The sequence below is a fragment of the Sceloporus occidentalis genome, unplaced genomic scaffold (assembly GCF_023333645.1).
Source record: "Sceloporus occidentalis isolate IW3139 unplaced genomic scaffold, rSceOcc1.0.p SCAF_5, whole genome shotgun sequence".
Taxonomy (NCBI): Eukaryota; Metazoa; Chordata; class Lepidosauria; order Squamata; family Phrynosomatidae; genus Sceloporus; species Sceloporus occidentalis.
In genome coordinates this window covers 103,000,929-103,020,812 of record NW_028316985.1, presented here as the reverse complement: position 1 = coordinate 103,020,812, position 19,884 = coordinate 103,000,929, and the positions used below count along the sequence as shown (strand labels likewise).

Here is a 19,884-nt window from a genome sequence, read left to right as displayed (position 1 = left end):
GCACCTTTGAGACTAACTGAGAGAAATAAGTTGTCATGAGCTTTTGTATATTTCACTCTACTTCCTCAGATGTTTTTGGTCGAGTAGAAGTCAGGGACCAACATATATATGCCATAGGTATTGACATTCTCACATACCTATGGCATATATATGTCTGTCCCTGGCTTCCACTCCACCCAAAGCATCTGAGGTACTAGACTGAAGTCTACAAAAGCTCATGCCACTGACATATTTCTTTCAATTAGTCTCAAAGGTGCTACAAGATCTCTCTACATAAAGGAAAGAAGCAGTTGAAGTCATTGGGCACAAATGTAGTGCTGGTCCATTACACATTGGCTGAAAAAAACCCTGCCAGTCCCTCACATCAGAAAGCTGGCTCTATGCTATTGCTTGCAGGGGAGTCATCAGACAAGGTGAAGAGTAGACAAATACAATTAGTGAAACTTAAGTTATAAATTAAAGTACTTTCCACACTGCTGAGTGCTGCTTAGTAGAGCTTGGGAAAGTTACTTGTTGTGACTACAAGTGTCTCAGCCATAGGGAAGGGGGGATTGTAGGGGTTGTTGTCCAAAAACTAACTTTCCCAAGTTCTGATACTTAGTACTATTTTATAACAATCAGTAGGTTCAGCTCTCTCTTCCATTTTGTACAGATAGGTTGCCATCTCTCTGGCTTGCAAGCACTGAGAATATTTTAGTAGCTCGGTCTCATCCAGGAGAAGAGAGGCTCTGCTCGAACAATGGAAAGACCTCCATGGTATTTTCCATGTGCAGGCCTCCTTGACAACTGGCAATATTTAAGTGTTCCTCCTGTATACTCCTCTGTTCTCATGAAGACAAATTTATACACAAGCTGTCTATCATCCTGCACAGCTCAGCGATGCGTTGTAGTTCTGCATGTGAAACAACTACACTATTTTCTACTCCCTGGTCCTGTTGTAGAGCTACTGAAGTCCTGTTCCATGGCCATTAATCCCTGGAGGGGAGTGGGGGAGGTATTGGGAAAAGATTGGCTACGTCCCCATAACCAAAAATTTACTAACAAAGCCAAGGTCCTACAAGGGTCTTGTCATTTGGCATCTGGCTACAGGGACATAACCAGACTCATCTGTGATCTCCCCCATTGTCCACCAAGAACAACATGGTCATGGATGGGGGGCTTCAGTGGCTCTGTAGTAGTTCTGGGGTTGTGGACTTTGGTTGCAGCAGAGGGAGAAAGAGAATATCAATTTTTGCATCAGCCAAAACTACATTTATGCAAGTATGAAGTTAACTTATACCTGTGTGTGCCTCTAATAGGATGCCAGCCACAGTTTGTATGACTTAAATATCTAGGCTCTTTAAGTTCCAGGAAATTATTTCAAATAAATAAATAAATCTTTTCTTTATACCCTGCTTTTCTGTAATAAAACAATCAAAGCGGCTTACATAGTTTAAACATCCAACATCCAATATTTAATCCATATAATATTTCAGTTTCACTCCTAAAAAGAATTGAACACATTACAATTAAAATTATTTTTTTAAAAAATAAGCTATTAGTAGCAAAACAAGCAATGGACAGAGTGGTAGCATGATACATGATGTGAGGGAGTGATAATTTTGTGGCCGAGTGCTTGTATTCAGGAAAGGCCTGCCGGAAGAGATCTGTCTTGACAACTTTTTTGAAGCTGTCTAAACTGGATCTCGTCCAGCAGGCCATTCCACAGACTGGGAGCGGTTGCAGAAAAGGTCCTCTGGGAGGTTGCAGTTAGTCTGATATTTATAGGCTGCAATAAATTCCTCCCAGAGGACCTGAGAGTACAGGATGGATTATATGGAAGTAGGCGATCCCTTAAATAGGTTGGACCCAAGTCATGTAGGGCTTTAAAGGTAATAACCAACACCTTGTACTGAGCCCGGAAACCAATAGACAGCCAGTGGAGTGATTTCAAAATAGGTGTTATATGGTCACTCCTGGTATTTTGTTTTATGCATTTAAAAAATTAGTATTGTTTCAGTCTCAGACTTAGGGGTAAGTATAAAGAAGTACTTGGAATTACTTAACTATTTCAAGATCATTTACAAAAAACAACTTCAATTACTTTTACTAAAATGTAGTTCAGTAGACTCAGAATTTAGGAAAGTTAGTTTTTGGATTATAGCTCTCAACGTTCCCAGTGGGCATTGTTTATAATGCACAATTGGTTCTTGACACATTATGCACACATATTAAAGCTTTTAAATAATTTATTTAGCCACTAGCTGTGCTGGCTGGATAATACTGGAACTATAGGCCAAAAAAGTAAAAATTTCCAAGCTCTGTAGAAGCTAAAGTTTCTTTGGGAACTAGCCTTTCTAAAGTCTAATATATTTTTTTAAATGTCACCCTGTATTTGTTCCTTTGTTTCATTTTACTGTTACTCTTGAGATCCCTTTTTCCTGCTTCTTGGTTGCAAATCTAAATTAAGGCATAGCGAGGCAGTAAAGCAAGACATAAAACATTATTAAAACCCAATAAATTATCTAAAAGCTTAAACATGAATAGATAACATAACAATAAAAAGCAATTTTATATTATAGACCATGACCATAGCATTCACCCCAATAAATACTACTGTTAGCCATTGATGAGCTGTAATATTTTTTTAACTGCAGCAGTACATTTGCCTGCTTATTCTATTACTGCCTTATTTCTGTCTGACAACAAATATGAAATATGAAGTCCAACTATCCTTCCAGGCAATGCATTTAACAACAGAATTCTAAAACAGCTGCTAATATCAAGTAGTTTTCAAGTGGTTTAATGCCTATCTAGTACTCATTTGCTCAGTTTAACATATGGATTTGCAATTTTCTTTTCATTTTTGTCTATTTGTATTTATCACTGTTTTTATTCTAGCAATGCAACAAGCATTTGAGGATTGCAAACCATCTTATATTGTTTTTTGTGGGGTTTGGGGCTATGTGGCTTGTTCTAGAAGAATGTATTCCTAACCTTTTGCCTGCATCTGTGGCTGGCATCTTCAGAGAAATGCTTCAGCCACAGATGCAGGTGAAATGTCAGGAATAAATTCTAGTATATGGCCACATAGCCCAAAAACCCCACAAAATATCAATGCCAGCCGTGAAAGCCTTTGACATCCTATATTGATTCGATGGAATTGTCCAAGTGTGGGGAAATGACTTTTTTGGACTGCATTCCCATTTTAGGGATTTTGTAATCCAAAAGGTCTATTTTCCAAGCTCTGTCCATGCTATTTGTCAATGTTATTCAAAATATATTCCCTAGTTTTCTAACAGCTTGATCCAGACTTAGAGTAAACCTACTGAACCTATCTGATCTGTTCTTAATCATGGGCCTCACTAAGAGGTGCAGGGGGTGCAGACCACACAAGGTGACACCCTAAAGAAGGGTGATACCATTGCTCCCCAAACATCTGCCTTTTGGCAGAACCAGGCTGCAGTGTTCACCTGCATCCCTTTACAATACTGAAGAGATGGTGTTAGTGGGGTGATGCTCAGTGGGAGAAGAAAGGAGAGACTCTAGGCTTTAAAAAAAATTAAATTAAAAATTTCAAATTTAAGTTTTTTAAAACATTACAAAATTTCATTTATTCTTTTTAAATCTTCTTTAAAAACATACTTTACCAGTTTTTCGCTTTAACCACATGAACCAATACGCATGTAAATATATTTAGACTGTAAGATATATTATATTTTAAAGGTATAATTTTAAATGTACTAGTTGTTTATGTCACAACTGTTTCTATTACCTTCAATGATATATGGGAATTATGAATTATGAGTAACATTAGTGCAAAAAAAATTTACCAAGGATTATGTTTGGTGTGGTATGGGAGGAGACCAATGGGGGCCTGACTTTATGTGTTATTTGCACCAGTGACCCAACCCTAGTGATGCCACAGCTCTTAATATGATTAAATCTGGATCTAACCCCCCCACCCCCATTTGTGCAAAACTGATAACAAGATCCATATAATGCGTAACTACATTTTGAGATTCACTATCTCAGGATGTCCAATAGCTTTGATGCTTTTTTAAAACAAAACAAGCCAGTATTTATTTTAGCTATTAGCTCTAGCAAAAAAGTGGAATCCGCATCTTCAAAGGAAATAGACTGGGCTGTATTGATCAAGAGCAGGGTACTAATTTGTTTCCAGAATAATAAGAAAATGGGTATATTTGCCTAATTAATTAATTAATAGCCAAAAGTGTACTGTGAGAGCAGATTCCACATTTGCCTCTTGACCAGTAAGAAAAATGGGTGGGTCGGTGGGTGGGTTAAAATAGCTTTAAAATCCATAGTTACAACTGTTTGCTTTTGTGTATACTTTTGCTTGTGCTATACTCCCATCTACTGGAGATTTCTTAAAAAGTTCTCTGATCAAAATCAGGCTAGTTATGTTGGCCTATTAGCACAGTGAAATAAATACACGTCTGTTTCTATAGCGCAATAACTGTTTCTACAACTGGAGTCATGTGGAGGGAGCCAAATGGATAGAAAGCATTGGCATGTTAAGATAACAGATGTGGTTCTATATAGACACGGTTCCTGCAGCAGCATGGGATTTCCAGACAATTGAAGCAAAGCTTGGTGAGGTACTTTTCAGAGAAATGAATTTAATGACACGCTGAGCATTGTGAGACTGATTGCTCCGTAACAAATAGCTACAGTTTGATTGTCAGTGTTGGGAATTGAGAGATAGAACTAGATCTCTCAAAAGGTAAAGGTAGTCCCTTGACATGAATGTCTAGTCATAACTGACTGTAGAGAGTGGTGCTCATCCCCATTTCTAAGCCAAAGAGCCAGCGTTGTCCAAGGATTGCTCTGGTGGTCATGTGGCCAGCATGACTACATTGAACACTGTTACCTTCCCACTTAAGTGGGACCTATCTATCTACTTGCATTTGTATGCTTTCAAACTGCTAGGCTGGCAGAAGCTGGGACTAGTGACAGGAGCTCACCCCATCATACAGCACTCGGGTCTCAAACTGCCAACCTTCTGATCTTCTGATCATCAGAACCACTAAGCTACTTCACCCAATCTCTCAAACAGATCTCTCAAACAGAGTAATAACATTGGCAAAGCAGCAGCTGAACAAGAGCCAGTCTCACCCCCACCTCCACACGTGACAAGCAGAGAAATAAATAAACTTAGGGCCCGAAGTCCTAAGGACTGGAGTGCAGCTTTGGTGCAGCTTCTGGCCTCTTAGGACAAACAGCATCCCTCCAAAGTGACCTGAAGCAGCTTTATTTTGGCCTGTCTGTTTGGGCCCTTAGTCTTCTTTGTAAAATAGATAAACATTGTTTTACTAACAATACTTGGCCTGATGGAGGAGAGGGGGGGGGGGGGGGGGAGACTGCAGAGAAAAAGGGAATGGCTGCAAGTTAGAATGAAAGTGGACATGGTAAAGCAAACAAAAAAGAAACCTACAAGCTTACAAACTAGCAATTAGTGAGTATAGGGATACAAATTGTATTTTTTTAAAATTTGTAAACCACTTTGTGTCCCAATTCTGGGGGAAAGTGGGACATAAATATAATAATAATAATAATAATAATAATAATAATAATAATACAAAGGTTGCTAGCTCTAATGATTAAATGGTGTATATGTACCTCCTGAGTGTCTGCTTGTTGTGTGTATGTGGTGTCTCTCACTTTAGCACTGTTCAGTCTTGCCGTCCATATCAATACTGAATGCACAGAAAGAAGGTTTCTTTTGATTAAACTTAAAAATAATTGTAAGCCGCCCTGAGAGCCATTAGGGCTGAAGGGCGGGATATAAATACCTAAATAAATAAATAAATAAATAAATAAGGTTGGATCATCCCTGCCACCAGCTTGTTCAACAGAAGTGTGTTAGGAGTTCTATGCATGTACCTCTTATAAAATCCAGCCTTAGATATTTTCCTGCCTTAGGCAAAGGAATATAGTCCATAGGCAGAAGCCAACTGGACTAGCAGTTGAATCTTCCTTGAACACTAACAATGGAACAGCAGCCTACACCACATGCCATAAGATGACTACTTTAGGGACTTCAGGAAGGCTGTGTGACATACATAGCTCTTTTCTCTAACTGCAGGAAAGAGACAAGAGGCTGACTCTATTGTTCCCCACTTTGTCTTGTGTCTGGGCCAGCCTTGCATTCTTTGCATGCATAGACTCTTTTAAACTGTGAGTAATCCTGGCAGTCAAGGTTGACTTCCATCTGAAGGAGGCTGGGAGGAGGCTGTGCATGTACAAAGAATCGAGTTCACATTCCTGCTGAGGCTGTGGGCATGAAAGTTCAGAAGCATTATCCAAGGTCACCCTGTGGATTTCCATGGCTGAGCCAGGATTTGAACCCTGGTCTCCCAGTGGCCTAGTCAACGCTCAAACCATTATACCACATTATCCCATAGCTGGTTTTGTCAATACTGGTCAGTATTATTTCATAGCCAAACAATTCAGAGGTAAACTCTACTTTCATGGTTAATTGTGGGGAATATTCCAAGGCAGAATGATGCAATTGTTGGGTTGTCTTCTTTGACAAAGCAAAAGGAGTTTCTCATTCATGTCTTTTGACTGCCTTCCCACCCGCTGTTAATTTGTTTAATCCCAGGACACACCCTGAACCTTCATGTTCAGTAGAGCTATCTATCATGGTATCCATAAGCTAAACTTTTTAGCTTACATGAAGTTCAAACCTTGCTCAGCCTTTTCTTCACCATAGTATTAAACGTAAGTGGATGCAGTGGTCCTCATGGTCTTCTGGTGGGCTTTCTGTAGGCAATAGGATGTGTCTACAGAATGTTGGGACTCAAGAAGTCTTTAATCATATTCAGCATAGCTTATATATTTCATTTTTATGCCACCTTTCTCCCAGATTGAGGGGTTTTTGAAGACCCAGCAGTGTTCCTGGAGGAGAATGTGAGTGGCATTTAAACCAAAGCAGACTGGAGGAGCAGCAGCCAGCAAGGATCTTGAAGAAGGTGGGAGAACATGGGAGGACTGAGAGGGACGATCGGATTAAAAATGTTTCCTTTGGAGAAGTTTTTCTCCCAGGTACTGTGCAATTGAATGAAAGGTGCCCACTTTTTTTTCAACTGAAGAGTTTTGGTAAAATGCCAACCACTGAATTCAAGTAAGATAGAAAGAGATAAAGTCTGGCTTTTCTGGATTTAAGATACTAACATGGTTCTTGTTATATGATGTTGTTTTACGATATCAGTAAGGGTTTTGTCTTTTGTGGTTGATTTAATGTAAAGACATGGGCCATAAAAAAGAGTCTGTTTATATAAGAAATTATTTATAAAGGTTACCACGATTGATCTATAGGGGTTTGAGGGTCTAGCTGCCCAGAAGGGACAGGAATTTGAAAAGGGGTGTATAAAAAAAGTAATTAAAAAAAGGAACAGAAAATCAAAAATAACAATTTGAAAAGATGGCAGAGACTTGTATTAAAAATGAAGAGCTGAGGTATTCCTTTTTCTTTGTGATTGGTTGGGAGACACAGCTGATGATGTTTTGTCAGACAGGTGGTAAAAGAGAAATTGAGAAGGGCTAATTTGTTGTTGTTGTTGTTGTTAGTTGCCTTCAAGTTGACTGTGACTCACAGCAACCCCATGAATGAGACACTGCCAATTCCTTCTGTCCTCAACCACTTTAGTCCAGATCCTGCAGGCTCAGGTCTTTGTACATCAATATCTTGTCTAGTTCTTTCATATCTGCCCTTCCCAATCCCAGTATTCTGATTTCTTGACTGTAATCCCCATCCTGATCAACGTTTGAGAGAAGGTATGGGAAATCTTTATTTCAATTTGCTCATTGTCTAGATCATATTTCTGTAACTCCTCTGTGGTCATCATTTTTGTTTTCTTAATGTTCAACAGTCAGCCTGCCTTGGCCCTTTCTTCTCTGACTTTCATAATTGTTTCAAGTCTATGCTTATTTCTGCTGGTAGAATGGCATCATCTGCATATCTTAGATTGTTAGTGTTGCTTTCTTTGATCGTCACTCCTCCATCCATGTCTAAATTTACTCTGCATATGATATTTTCTGCATTCAAGCTGAATAGATAGCGTGATAGAATTATTTGGCCCCCTTGCTAATTGAGAACCATTTTGTTTCTCCGTATTCAGTTCTGACAGTAGCTTCCTGCCCTGAGTATAGGTTATGTGGGGCTAATTAGGGAAGCATAATAGATGTATTTGTATCTGACAGATAAGTAAAATAGATATATTTGATTTAGATGAGGTGAAGACTAATAGCAGTAGATGATAAAGTTCACTAATACATAGTAATAAATGTAAATTATTATCTGACTTTCTGCTAGGGATTATATTTTTGACTGAAAAAGATTTAATTTGAAGGATTAATATTTGTAACATAGAGAAAAGAGGGTTGGAGTTTATTGTATGAGACCTGATGGATCATATTGTTTAATACAGTGTAATAACAACTGAAGAGGAGATTGGCAATCACTTTTATCTTTCCCAGTTTCTTATTTTATTTTCTTATTCTGTATTGCTATTTGCGTTTTATGTTCTCTCGTCTCCCCCCCCCCCCTCATTTTCTCTTTGTATGTTAGACATCATTGTTCAGTTTTTATATATCTGGAAAACTTTAAATAAAATTTGGAAAGAAAGAAAAGAAAGCAACCGCTGTACATAGAACATCTTTATTAAATAAGCAAGCAAGCACAGAAGTGTAATGTATAGTGCTTAAATATTAACAGTACTAAAAAAATATAAAAATAAAGATTACTGAAAGCAGTTTCACTCACAAATATACAAGGAGAGGTGCTGTCAATCCACAAAACTCAACACTGTTTGCTAACAGCTGCATTAACAGACAACTGCTTCCCTCTATGCAGTGGAAATGCTAACGGTTGCTTGTCCTTCCTAACAGATTTCTTTGCCATTATATATTAGGGCTGTGAGGTTACAACCTGGAGAATGATTTATGTTCTTCAACCACTGAAAAATGCAAAATTGGATGGAATTGGATTTCTCTACCCTGCTTCCTCCAGCAGCCAGATTTGCGATTTCAACATGGAGACTCCCATAACTGTGTAAATATGGTTTATTCCTGAGCATTTATCACTCTGTACTGCATCCAAACAAGTGGGTTTATATCCACAAAAGCTCATGCAAAAATAAAAACCAGTTGGTCTTAAGGATGCTGCTATATTCCTTCTCCTTGCTTCCCTTCCTTCTTGTTACCCTGCTGTAATGTTTGAATTTCCAAAGGCATACCCCTGTTAGTCTGTGGCAGGAATAACAACAGACTCTTGTGGCTCCTTCAAGACTTAGGCTTTTAAGTACCACACAACTCTTTTTATATCAAAGTACTGATGAAATGGGGTCACACCTCAAGGAATAAACAAGTATTCAGATTTGTTGCAGAGGCCAAGGCCAGAGGGTACATGTGCATGGATAACTAGGAAAGGTATAGAAAGAACTGCAGACTCTCTGACTTCTTCAGCAATTTGAAGTAGGGAACTCCAGCTTGAAATTTGGCACACCTCCCCCTGCTCCACACAGGCTGCAGCAATCAGGACTGCTGCACTGCCCCAAAGAAATTGGCAAAGGGAGGTGGGCAATGAACCTGGCAGATGTAGGAGAAAAAGCAGGGCCGTGTCACCTTCTCTGTGTACTAGGCTGTTAAAGAGACATGATGGTCCTCTACTCTGTGGGCTGGCAATGCTTTGATAAAGTGAAAAGCAAGCATTATAGATTCTCATATTAAAAGACAAACTGCTCAAGATTATATACAGAATTATCTTTCTAAATAGGCAAACAAGCATATATCATGGTTATTCAGATTTATTGTGGCTGCTCCTGAGTTTTGAACAGTATTCTTCATGCTACTGAATTGTTTAATATTCCCATCAAGAGGCAGTGCCATAAGAATTTCATTTGAAAGATGCTATAAAGTACATATATGTAGTATTCCTGCTACATAATACATAAAGTTGTTCGGATATTCAGTTTAAAGTCTGTAGGTATAAGCAACAAGAATTGACCATCCCCATACTGGAAACTATGTACGTAAAAGATGGTCCCATTCAAACTGAACCACTCAAATATCACATAGGAACTGTTACCAAAATCATTGTGAGCAATCCACTATACCTGATCCTCCATGCATTTGGTAGCCATAAGTGCCAAAGCTATAATGTTAATACTATCGAGAGGAAATTCCTTCCCTACAATTTATCTGTCACACACTACTGGTGGATCTCCATTGGTTGGAGTTGTAGATTGTTGTGGCTACAAGTCTAACTAGGGTTGCTAACTTTGTACAATAGTTTGTACAATAGAAATGTGATGGTGGAGTGGAAATCTCTTATGTTGTACATTCACCTGTAGAACAAAACAGATCAGGAAACCTGGTGTACCAAAGAGATTCCATTTTATCAGACAGTGATAAATAGGCCTAAGGACAGAATTCTGTTAGTGGCTTCTAACTCTTCAGATATGGGAATGAAAATACTTTTTAAAGATGTTGTGTCAGGAGGTATCCAGTATCTCTCTGCACAATGCCTTTGTCCAAGCTACACAAACATTCAGAGATGTTTCATCTCCTTGCTGATTATCTGTGAAAGTATGCCACCCAGGCATGCTCAGGAAAGTATCTTCCATGTCAGTGGAACTGAGATAGCTCTGAATTCTCCTTTTGATATGCATGGGCAGCTATATATTGCCTGAATAAACACATCTGATATATCTGCAAAGGGAAAACTACAAGGGTGAGGGATAGGTTTTTTCCCCAGAGATATCTTACTAAGGGATGGGATATGTGACCATTTATGATGTTACAGCCATCATACTCAGCCATGATACATCATATATGTATCATCATACATTTACTCAGCCACAAGGCTTTTTTTCCATGGGGTCAAGTATCAATCTTACTTCTGATAAATTCTGCAAGCACATATGTACACACAGAGAGATAGATATGTTGGTGTGTCCATGTTCCTGCCACCTCCCTCGTTTCTATATATCAAACCTCTGAGGCTGCCATCCTATATACCCTTTGCTGTAAGCAAGCCCCATTTAATTAAGTGGGGATGGCATATACATTCATGGCACTGTGCTGTGAATGGGTTGCAGGCACACACTGAGTCAGCTGTAAATGTATGCACAGAGAACACAAAATGTCCAGTGTCATTACCTACATACCCATAGGCAGGTGTTGATGGATGATGTTGGATTTGCAAGCAACTATGGCACAATGAAGTTCAGTGAAATCCATTGTGAGCTTCATAATCCTCAAGTTCCTATGCTGCTTTAAACAGGGAATTTATCACTTCATTAATGCAGCCTCTAGAAGATACTGTTTGCAGCAGCAGATGCATAACAGGCAAAAAGGAGCCTTTAGCAACATATAATGGATGGGAGAGGAGGGGAGTATGGATGCAACTCTATGCACACTTAAAAAGTATGAAGACCCACTCGCATCTGTCTGACTAGATACTAAACCTACTTGCTGTTGGACAGTGAATCCTGAAGGTGGGACACTTTTATTAGTTTCTACTTGACCTCTTATTCTGAGGGGCAAGCAGAAATTTCTAGCATTGCATTGACTTAACATTTCAGTTGAGTATTCAGAAATAATTTTGGTGCCCAAACAGAAGGTAAAAACAAAGTTACCAAGGGAATGAAAACACAGCATATATAAGAATGCTAGGGATGAACCATGTAGAAATTTGAGAACTGAAGAAGAATTTCCTTGGTGGGGCAGAATTCTTATTTTCAGGAGTAATGCCCTCATTTTGTCCCCATATAGCTACACCCCCAAATAACTCCATCTCAGAGCCTGGCACCACAAATCTACTTCCTTCTTTGGGTTTAGAGTAGGTGGATGAAGGAAGGGCAATGTTTAGCACAGAGGTCTCTAGATGCTGCTCCCTTGGTTGATAATCTTGAACACAACAAATCCAACAATGGGCCAGATCAAGACCATCTTGAAGACATAATCCAGTGGTTATTGTTTTCTCTGTGATCATGCAAATAATCTATTTGAGGGAAATGAAGCTTCTTCATTTATCTTGGGGGCTATAAATATGGGAATAAGGTCATTGTGCACTTGTTATATAAATAATTAAAGCGATAATAGCTAAACCCCTGAGATATTTGTTCAGTACATCAGTTTAGCCTTCAACTCTTTTCCTCTGAAAATAAAGCTGTGTGTGAAATATTTTTAAATGTTCTTTGAAAAGCTTCTGAAATGTATTTTTAAAAATAAATAAAGTTGATTTGAAAAAGTATACATCCCTAAAAGCATATATAATACATACTTTACATGTCTCAAATGCATTCAAAGCAGCCAGGTATTCCAGAGATAGATATATTAGCATGTTTTTGCTCATAAAGGAAGGACAGGGCTAGGGAGAGCTCTATTATCTATAGTTTGCTGAGAGCTTCTTTGGGCACTATGCACTGGAAAGATCTCCTGCAGAAACTATTGAAATGAATGGCAACTTTGCAAGTGTGCCCTAATGAGGTAGATGCCTACACATGCCAGATATGGGCAACCCTGACCTTCTAGACATTACTGGACTGCAACTCTTTTGTCAGCGTAGCTAATGGTGAGAGATGCTGAGAGTTACAATTCAACAGTATCTACAGGGTATGCCCACCAGTGTGCTCTGTACAAGCAAGGTTCCTGGTAGCATAAGATTCCTGACTGTACGCTTTCATATAGATGTAAGTAGAAGCCCCTTTCAGAGCATTCTCATCAACCCAGGGAATTCAGGAAGGATGGAGCAGGTGGAGACAGAGATTATGAGAAGCAGGCCTTCAGAGCAACTTCTCCCACCACAACTTTTACCCATTATGTGAACAAGCTGAATACTTGACTTACATGGTGTTTTGGAATATATTTATATCACCAGAAATAACAAAATAATGAATTACAAATACTGGTGACAAACAGGGAAAGCTTATTGCTTTCGTACCAGGGATGTCACCCCTCCAGATGTTGTTGCATTGCAATTCCCATTACTGTTCACCACCTGATATGCTGGCAATGGCTGATAGGAATTCCAATCCAACATCTGGAAGGCCATAGTTGCCCACCCTTCCTTTCTAGTTCACTTGTGATTTTTCCAGAGGCATCTGGCCAACAGAAGAATACTGAATTATGTGGAGTTTTGATCTAGTCTATAGGGTTCTTCTCACTTTAACTTCCTAGTGCATGGTGCCCTTTTTTCTTTTTAAGTATTGATACACATAACAGGTACAGTGTTGTGTCCAGCAAGTAATAAATGAATGCAGAAAGCACTTCTAGCTAGAATATAGCTAGCATATTTTTTTTTTGTTTTTTTACAGACATGCATTTTTGTTTTTATAAACAGAAGTCAAATGTAAGGTCACACTTTCCCATTTTCTGTTTGTAAACTAAATCAAATTTCTCATTCATGGAAACAGTGAAGATGTCTTTCCATAACCCAACTCTTCCTGGAAAACAAAAGGGGGAGGTGGGGGTGAGAGAGAGAGAGAAAGAGAGATTTAAGATAGCAATCACTGATACCATGCAGCAGGACCTGTTAAAAAATTGTAAGGCTAATACTGCAAAGCAGTGGCATCACTAGAGGGTGGGTGCGGACCGCACCAGGTGACACCCTAAAGAGGAGTGACACCACTGCTCCTCAGACATCTGCATTTTGGCAGAAATGGACTGTGGCATTCGCCTATATCGCTTTAAAATGCTGAAGAGATAGGGTGAGTGGGGTGAGGCTCAGTGGACAGAGAAAGAAGAGGCCCCAGGGTTTCTTTGTTTCTTAAAATTAAATTTCAAATTTTAATTTTTTAAAAAATTATGATTTATAAATAAATTACTACAAAACATTACTAAGGATTCTGTATGGTGTGGTATGGGATGAGATCAATGGTGGGGGGAAGTCACACCATGCGTTATTGAATCAGGTAACACCAACCTGACTGATGCCACTGCTTCAAAATACTTTAGAATCCCACCCAGATTTGTAATCTATGTCACATCTGCTATAATTCTTCAAAGTGCAGTACAACAGTGAAATGCCTGGTGTTCTAACAGGCAGAATATGTCTGGAAGGAATGTGTTCCAGATAACCCTGAGCATTGGCTCTCTGCATACAGAGACACATCACACATCATACATCTTGGTTATTGATAGATGAGCTACCCATTGTCAGAGATAGGGATGAGTGCATGGTTTTTGTTCCAGTTGCAATATTAGCTCCAGCTGCAGTGCTGTACCCAGTGGTAATACAGGTTGAATCTCCCTAATTTGAAATATTCCAAAATCCAAACCCTTTTTCATGGGTGGCTGAGATAGTACGGTAACACCTTTGCTTTGTGATGGTTCAGTGTACAAAAATGTTGCTTCATGCACACAATTATGTATTAAATTACCTTCAGGCTATGTATATAAGCTGTATAAGAAACATAAATGAATTTCATGTTTAGAATTTGGTCCCATTCCAAGATGTCTTATTATGTATATGCAAATAGTCCAAAATCTCAAACACTTCTGGTTCCAAGCATTTCTGATAAGGGAGACTTATACATTATTACATGGGATAAAAGATGGGGCCTCACATGAGGCCACAACTGAAATGGCTGGCTCTAGTAACTGGGAAGAGAGGAAAATATTATATCCTCTCAACTGTGTCCCATACAGAAAATGTGTTTATTTGAAGCACAATAGGAGACACAGGCCAGTCTCTGCCTGCACATACCCTAAACTCCCTTTCTTGGTGTGTAGGAAGCAACACATTTAGATTTCCATCCTTAGTGAAAAATCAGTTTTAGATAATGAATGCTAGGCACAAAACTCCTAAATCCAGCTGTCTGCCCTCAAGCCCTTAAAGATGCACAGAAAGACTTTCTGATTTATGACCTTTGTATGAAAAAATTATATGATGGACTCTATTATTAGTTCTAATTTTCTGTAGTAATCTTTTGGAGGCATTTTATGAATCGATTAAACTTTCACTGATGGCGATTTGGCAGAATACTGTAACTAAAAGTTGTTTTTTCAAGTAATTCAGACTTGAAAGACAAGCCACCACTACTGTAGCTTCCCCTACATGCACTATAGGGATATTGATGTGGGACTATTTTATAGGGTTAACAATGGCTGAGGTTGGAGTTGCCCAGTTTCAGGGTCTGACTTAAAGCTAATTTCAGTTCCCTTCTCAGGATGAGTGATAACTCAGAAAGAGTGACTAGAATCAAGAGGGCAGCATATTTTCTGTTTGCCTGAAAAACTATCCCATTCACTGTGATTCACCATGTTCATCACAGTCCACACATGTGGGATTATCTGTGCATCTAAGTACGGAAACCCCATGGAAAGTACCTGAGGAATAGTAAAAGAATTGTTGTAGACTTCCCAGTCAAATGGCAGTTAAGGGTGATACTTTCCTAAAACAGATTACAAAGCTTACACAGTAGCCAAACTTTGAGCTGTTTCCCAGAGGCAAGCCACTAGATTATTTTAGCATCTGGTAGAATTGTGCTTCTTGTCTTTAACTGCTCACAACTTCATTTCTCAAAAGAAGGAAGAGGGAACAAGAGGATCTTCTATGCTCAATGTAACCCTAATGAACAATTAAGTCCTGGTGGTGTCAGAACTTTGAGGGAAAGTGACCAAATCCTCCTGGAATTCATGACAGCAAGAGCTGTACTCTAGAAAGCCAGTTCCCAAGAGTTCAGCAAGAGATGAGGTAAGATCCCATATTAGAAATTATGAAGGAGAAAGCCATTGCAAAAGGGATTCTGAAGTGCAAATAATGAAGGTTCAGTCACACAAACAGACAGCTTCCTATCAGCAACCAGGCTCTATCATCAACACCCATCTGAAGTTCATAATGCTCCCCATCTTTTCCCATTTGCCCTGTCTTCCAGACTCCCAGGTTCCTTCTTCCCCATCTCCTAAATGGCAGAGTCCAAGGATCCAGAAATCTGACAACTGTAACTATATTCAAATTCGAGCTGTTGGGTTTTGGAAAGTTGACTTACACTAAACATGTTCTACAAAGGGTCAAGAACTGGATTTATAGCTTGTTATGGTGAATGTCAGACTCTTGTTCATGGCTGACTTTCTGGTAATACTAAGATACTTGCTCTCAAGTTGGGAGAAGAAAAGCAAAATCATTCTTAATGACAGTGGGTTACATATGTTCCCTAGTGCACATTAGAGAGATGCTACCTCCTCCTCTGGATTGACTTGCAACATGTATGCCAAAAACTGTAGACTGCCACAATACATCTAACAGTATGGTGCTGTCTTGCTAGTAGTCATTTCCCAACAATGTTCATGGATATCTGGTCAAAGAGTCACCCACCTGGGTTCATGCTTTGATTCATGAAACTGTGGTTTGTGATAGTACATGGAGCAAATGTAAGGAACGTGAGCTAACCAAAGGCTTGCTTTCACAGCAGTTGTGGGTTATCTTCTGAGTAAAGACCAATGAGCTAAAAGGGGGGGAAATTAAAGAAAACCAACATAAAGCAAAATAATATGAAAAATATGATGATAAATTAAATTCAGCTATACACTAATTTCATTAGATTGTTATCTCAGCTACATAATTTTAAATCACACTATTAAATTAAAAAAACATTTTGTATTTTGAAAAGAAAACAAATAAAACCATCCATTACAAATGTCAATGAGCAAAACAAAATAAAACGAAAGAAAATGTGTGTATAAAAAAAGCAGACAGTGAACAAGTTCAAAAACTTATATCATATACTCTGGGGGGGAATGTCTTGGCTTCATTTAGGAGAAGGGCAGTTCTGGGTTGGTAAGGAATGTCCAAAACGAAAGGGTAGATAGCTTTGGGCATCAAATTGGAACGGAAAGAGCAGCAGACAGAAGTACAAAAGAAGCAGATCATTATATACCTTAGGCCAAAGACAGACAACTGAGATTAGACAAAGAGCCACAATTATCTGCACAGCATGCACTCATTACACAACCATTCCCAATTAATGGGCTTTTTAGGGGCTGTAGGACGAAAGGAAATAACCACATACTCTGTAGTAACCATGTCTCTTGGCCAAACTACACACGATAGTGGTAGTACAGGGTGTGGGAGTCCAGGTTTAAAAGCACAAGGAGAGTTTGTCAGGAGAAGAGCTGCACACTTACCTGTCACCTGTAGCTTACCACCCTACAGCTCACTTCCAACTATTATTTTCCTAGCCAAGGTTGCAATGATGCAAAGAGGAGGCAAGCCCAGCCTTCTGTGGAAGAAGATCCCACAGCTTGGGAGCAGACACCAAAAAGTCCCCCTCAGGCATCGTCACCAAATAACCCTGGCTTAAAGACAGTCCAAATGGAGAAGGGGGGCATGGAACAATAAGCCATAGATAGCAGAAGAATGTCATTCATATGCCTCCACCTCTGTTTCCCCATGTGCCTGGGACAGTTTGCATCTGTTTTAGTCTTCTGTAACACCACCTTCATCACTCTGAAAAGGCAATGTTGGCAATCTTTTGCCCAAGAGACTCAATGGTTCACCCGGGTCTCCATTACTCTGCTGTATCAATCTCCTATTTCCTAGACAGCCATTCAAAACATTTGATTAATTTGAGCCAATCCATTTTAATTAATTAATATCCTCCCTTTCTCTTAGCCTGGATCCAAGGCTGCTTAAAGCAATTTTTTTTAAAGAACAGCAAAAATCTTATTAAAACAAAAAAATACTAAAAAATTAAATGAACAATTCTATTTAAAATAATTAAAACCAGTTTAAAACACATTCAAAACAAATTTGGGGGGGGGGGGGGACCCCTATAGCGCGCTTCCATTAAAAGTCCCTTCTAAACCACCAGATAGTCAACAAAAGCCTGTTTAAAAAGAAAGATCTGTTGGCAGAAAGAAAGTAAAGAAGAGATGAGCCTAGCTTTCAATGGAAGAAGATCCCAAATCTGGAAACAGCCACCAGAAAGTGTCCCTGATGTGTTCTCACAAAGGATTTTAAACACTTAGGTTCTTGCCACTCTTCCAAATTAATGCAGCTTGACACTGCCTTAACTGTCATGTCTGAATGCTATGGAATTATGGGATTTGTAGTTTGTTATAGCACCAGAGCTCTCTGACAGAGAAAGCTACATATCTCACAAAACTACAGTTTTCAGAATTCCATAGCATTGAGCCATGGCAGTTAAAGTGATGTCAAACTCCATTAACTGTGGAGTTTATCAGACAAGGGAAATTGGAAGTATAATCCAATGGCAATCTGAACGCAATCATGGGATTTGACGTTATTGCATGATAACCCACTACACACAAATTCGGGCAATGGGAAGTCAGTCCGAACGCAATCATGTAGTTTCGTGTTATTGCGTGATAGACTGTCACACGCAAATTCGGGCAATGGCATGCTATTTTGGGGCAATGGGAAGCCAGTTCGAATGCAATGCGCATTCATGTAATTGCACTAAACTAGCGACTTGAAGTGAATGTGTTCTGGCCCCACTTTCTTTTCATTCGAATTTAAGAGAAATTCCTCCCGTTTGATAAACTCCTGTGCAATGTAGATGCAGCCTCAAGCAGACTCATGTGAAGAGAAACAGTCTTTTAGAGAGTGTGGAGTCAAGCTATGTAGGGCTTTGAAGAATCATAACCAGCACTATGAATTCTTTCCAGGAACAGTATTCATTCCTGCAGATGAACAGTAGAAGACAGCTCTTCTAGTGATGGGCTTGCATGCATAAATTTCAAACTAATCTCATCGATATTGTTTTTAAAAAAACTAATAATAATAATAATAATAATAATAATAATCTTTTAATAGAATCATCTTGAAGTGGTACTTTTCCATTCTCAGGAAGGGTTGCTAATTTATGCTTAATATTCAAATATGTAGTCACTTCTCTATCTGCATTCAGACATGTTTCAGACCAGAAGGACTGCACTATGCACATCTTAATTTCTAGGGTAGCCCTAAGTCTTTGAATCAACCAAGTGAAAGTAAGAATGGATGTAGCACTTCCATCACAAATTCCCTATCCAGAAATGCCACAATTGTTGGCTGCTTTTAAGATCTGTCAGGTTGATCCTTTCTGCTTCCACAAATATTTGCAGGACATCTCACATACATACCCCTGCCAACAGGAAGAGCTTCTGCATTGCAGCATTGGTCAATGAGCTGATGACAATGCTCCACCATGGATTCCAACTGTGCTTTGTCATAAGAGATGCCTAAGAACCTGGCCAACTGTTCAACCATAGTCGCCAGATCCTGCAAGAAATAAGGATATACATGTGCAGACAGAGAGAGGGGCAGAAAGAAAGTTAGAAACAATAAGCTACTGGTTCAAGGAACCACAAATATTTTTTGTGAAACTGTTGACAGTAATAGTTTCAGTACTATATACAGCAGGGGTAAACAATTGCTGGAGGTTAGGAAACCATGCTAGTCCCAAGGAGAGCTAGGAGGAATGCACCACCAGCCAAGAAAAGTTGTGACCAAATGTCCTTAAGGCAGTGTGGGGAGCATTTTTGCTGTCCTTTGTCCCCTCCCTCAAATATTTTATGCCTAAGACAGACCCCCCCCCTTTTTTTTTTTTTTTTACAACAGGGACTTAACTTCTGGTCCACTCCCTGTTGGTAACAACTACAACAAAAACAAAAAGAGTCTTCTTTTAAAATGATCTGGGAGAGCAGAAAGTGGCAAAATTGCCCCTCACATCCGTCTTTGAAGCAAATATTTTTTCCCAGAAAAAAACTAATTTGAACTCTGTGGGCCTGGGATCCCCAAAAATGATTGTCTCTGATACAAAAAAATCACGAATGGGATGTTTAAAACAATTTAAGTGATCAAGAAGCAAATAAAATCAATATTCCTAGTAAAAGATTAAAATGGAAACAAAGGAGAGGCCACCAAAAAAA

The 19,884-nt window shown here is 39.1% G+C and overlaps 1 protein-coding gene across 1 annotated transcript in view; it reads right to left on the bottom strand.

Moving 5' to 3' along the window:
* Positions 1-8,648: 8,648 nt before the first annotated feature.
* LOC149312604 (sulfotransferase 4A1) overlaps positions 8,649-19,884 on the bottom strand; it is a 28,156-nt gene continuing 16,920 nt past the window's right edge. The window contains exons 6-7 of the mRNA XM_089524960.1: positions 19,096-19,234; positions 8,649-13,454 (exon numbers count right to left, since the gene is read on the bottom strand). Coding sequence (XP_089381086.1) covers positions 13,342-13,454; positions 19,096-19,234 — 252 coding nt within the window. The 3' untranslated portion in view covers positions 8,649-13,341. The remainder of the gene's footprint in view (positions 13,455-19,095; positions 19,235-19,884) is intronic.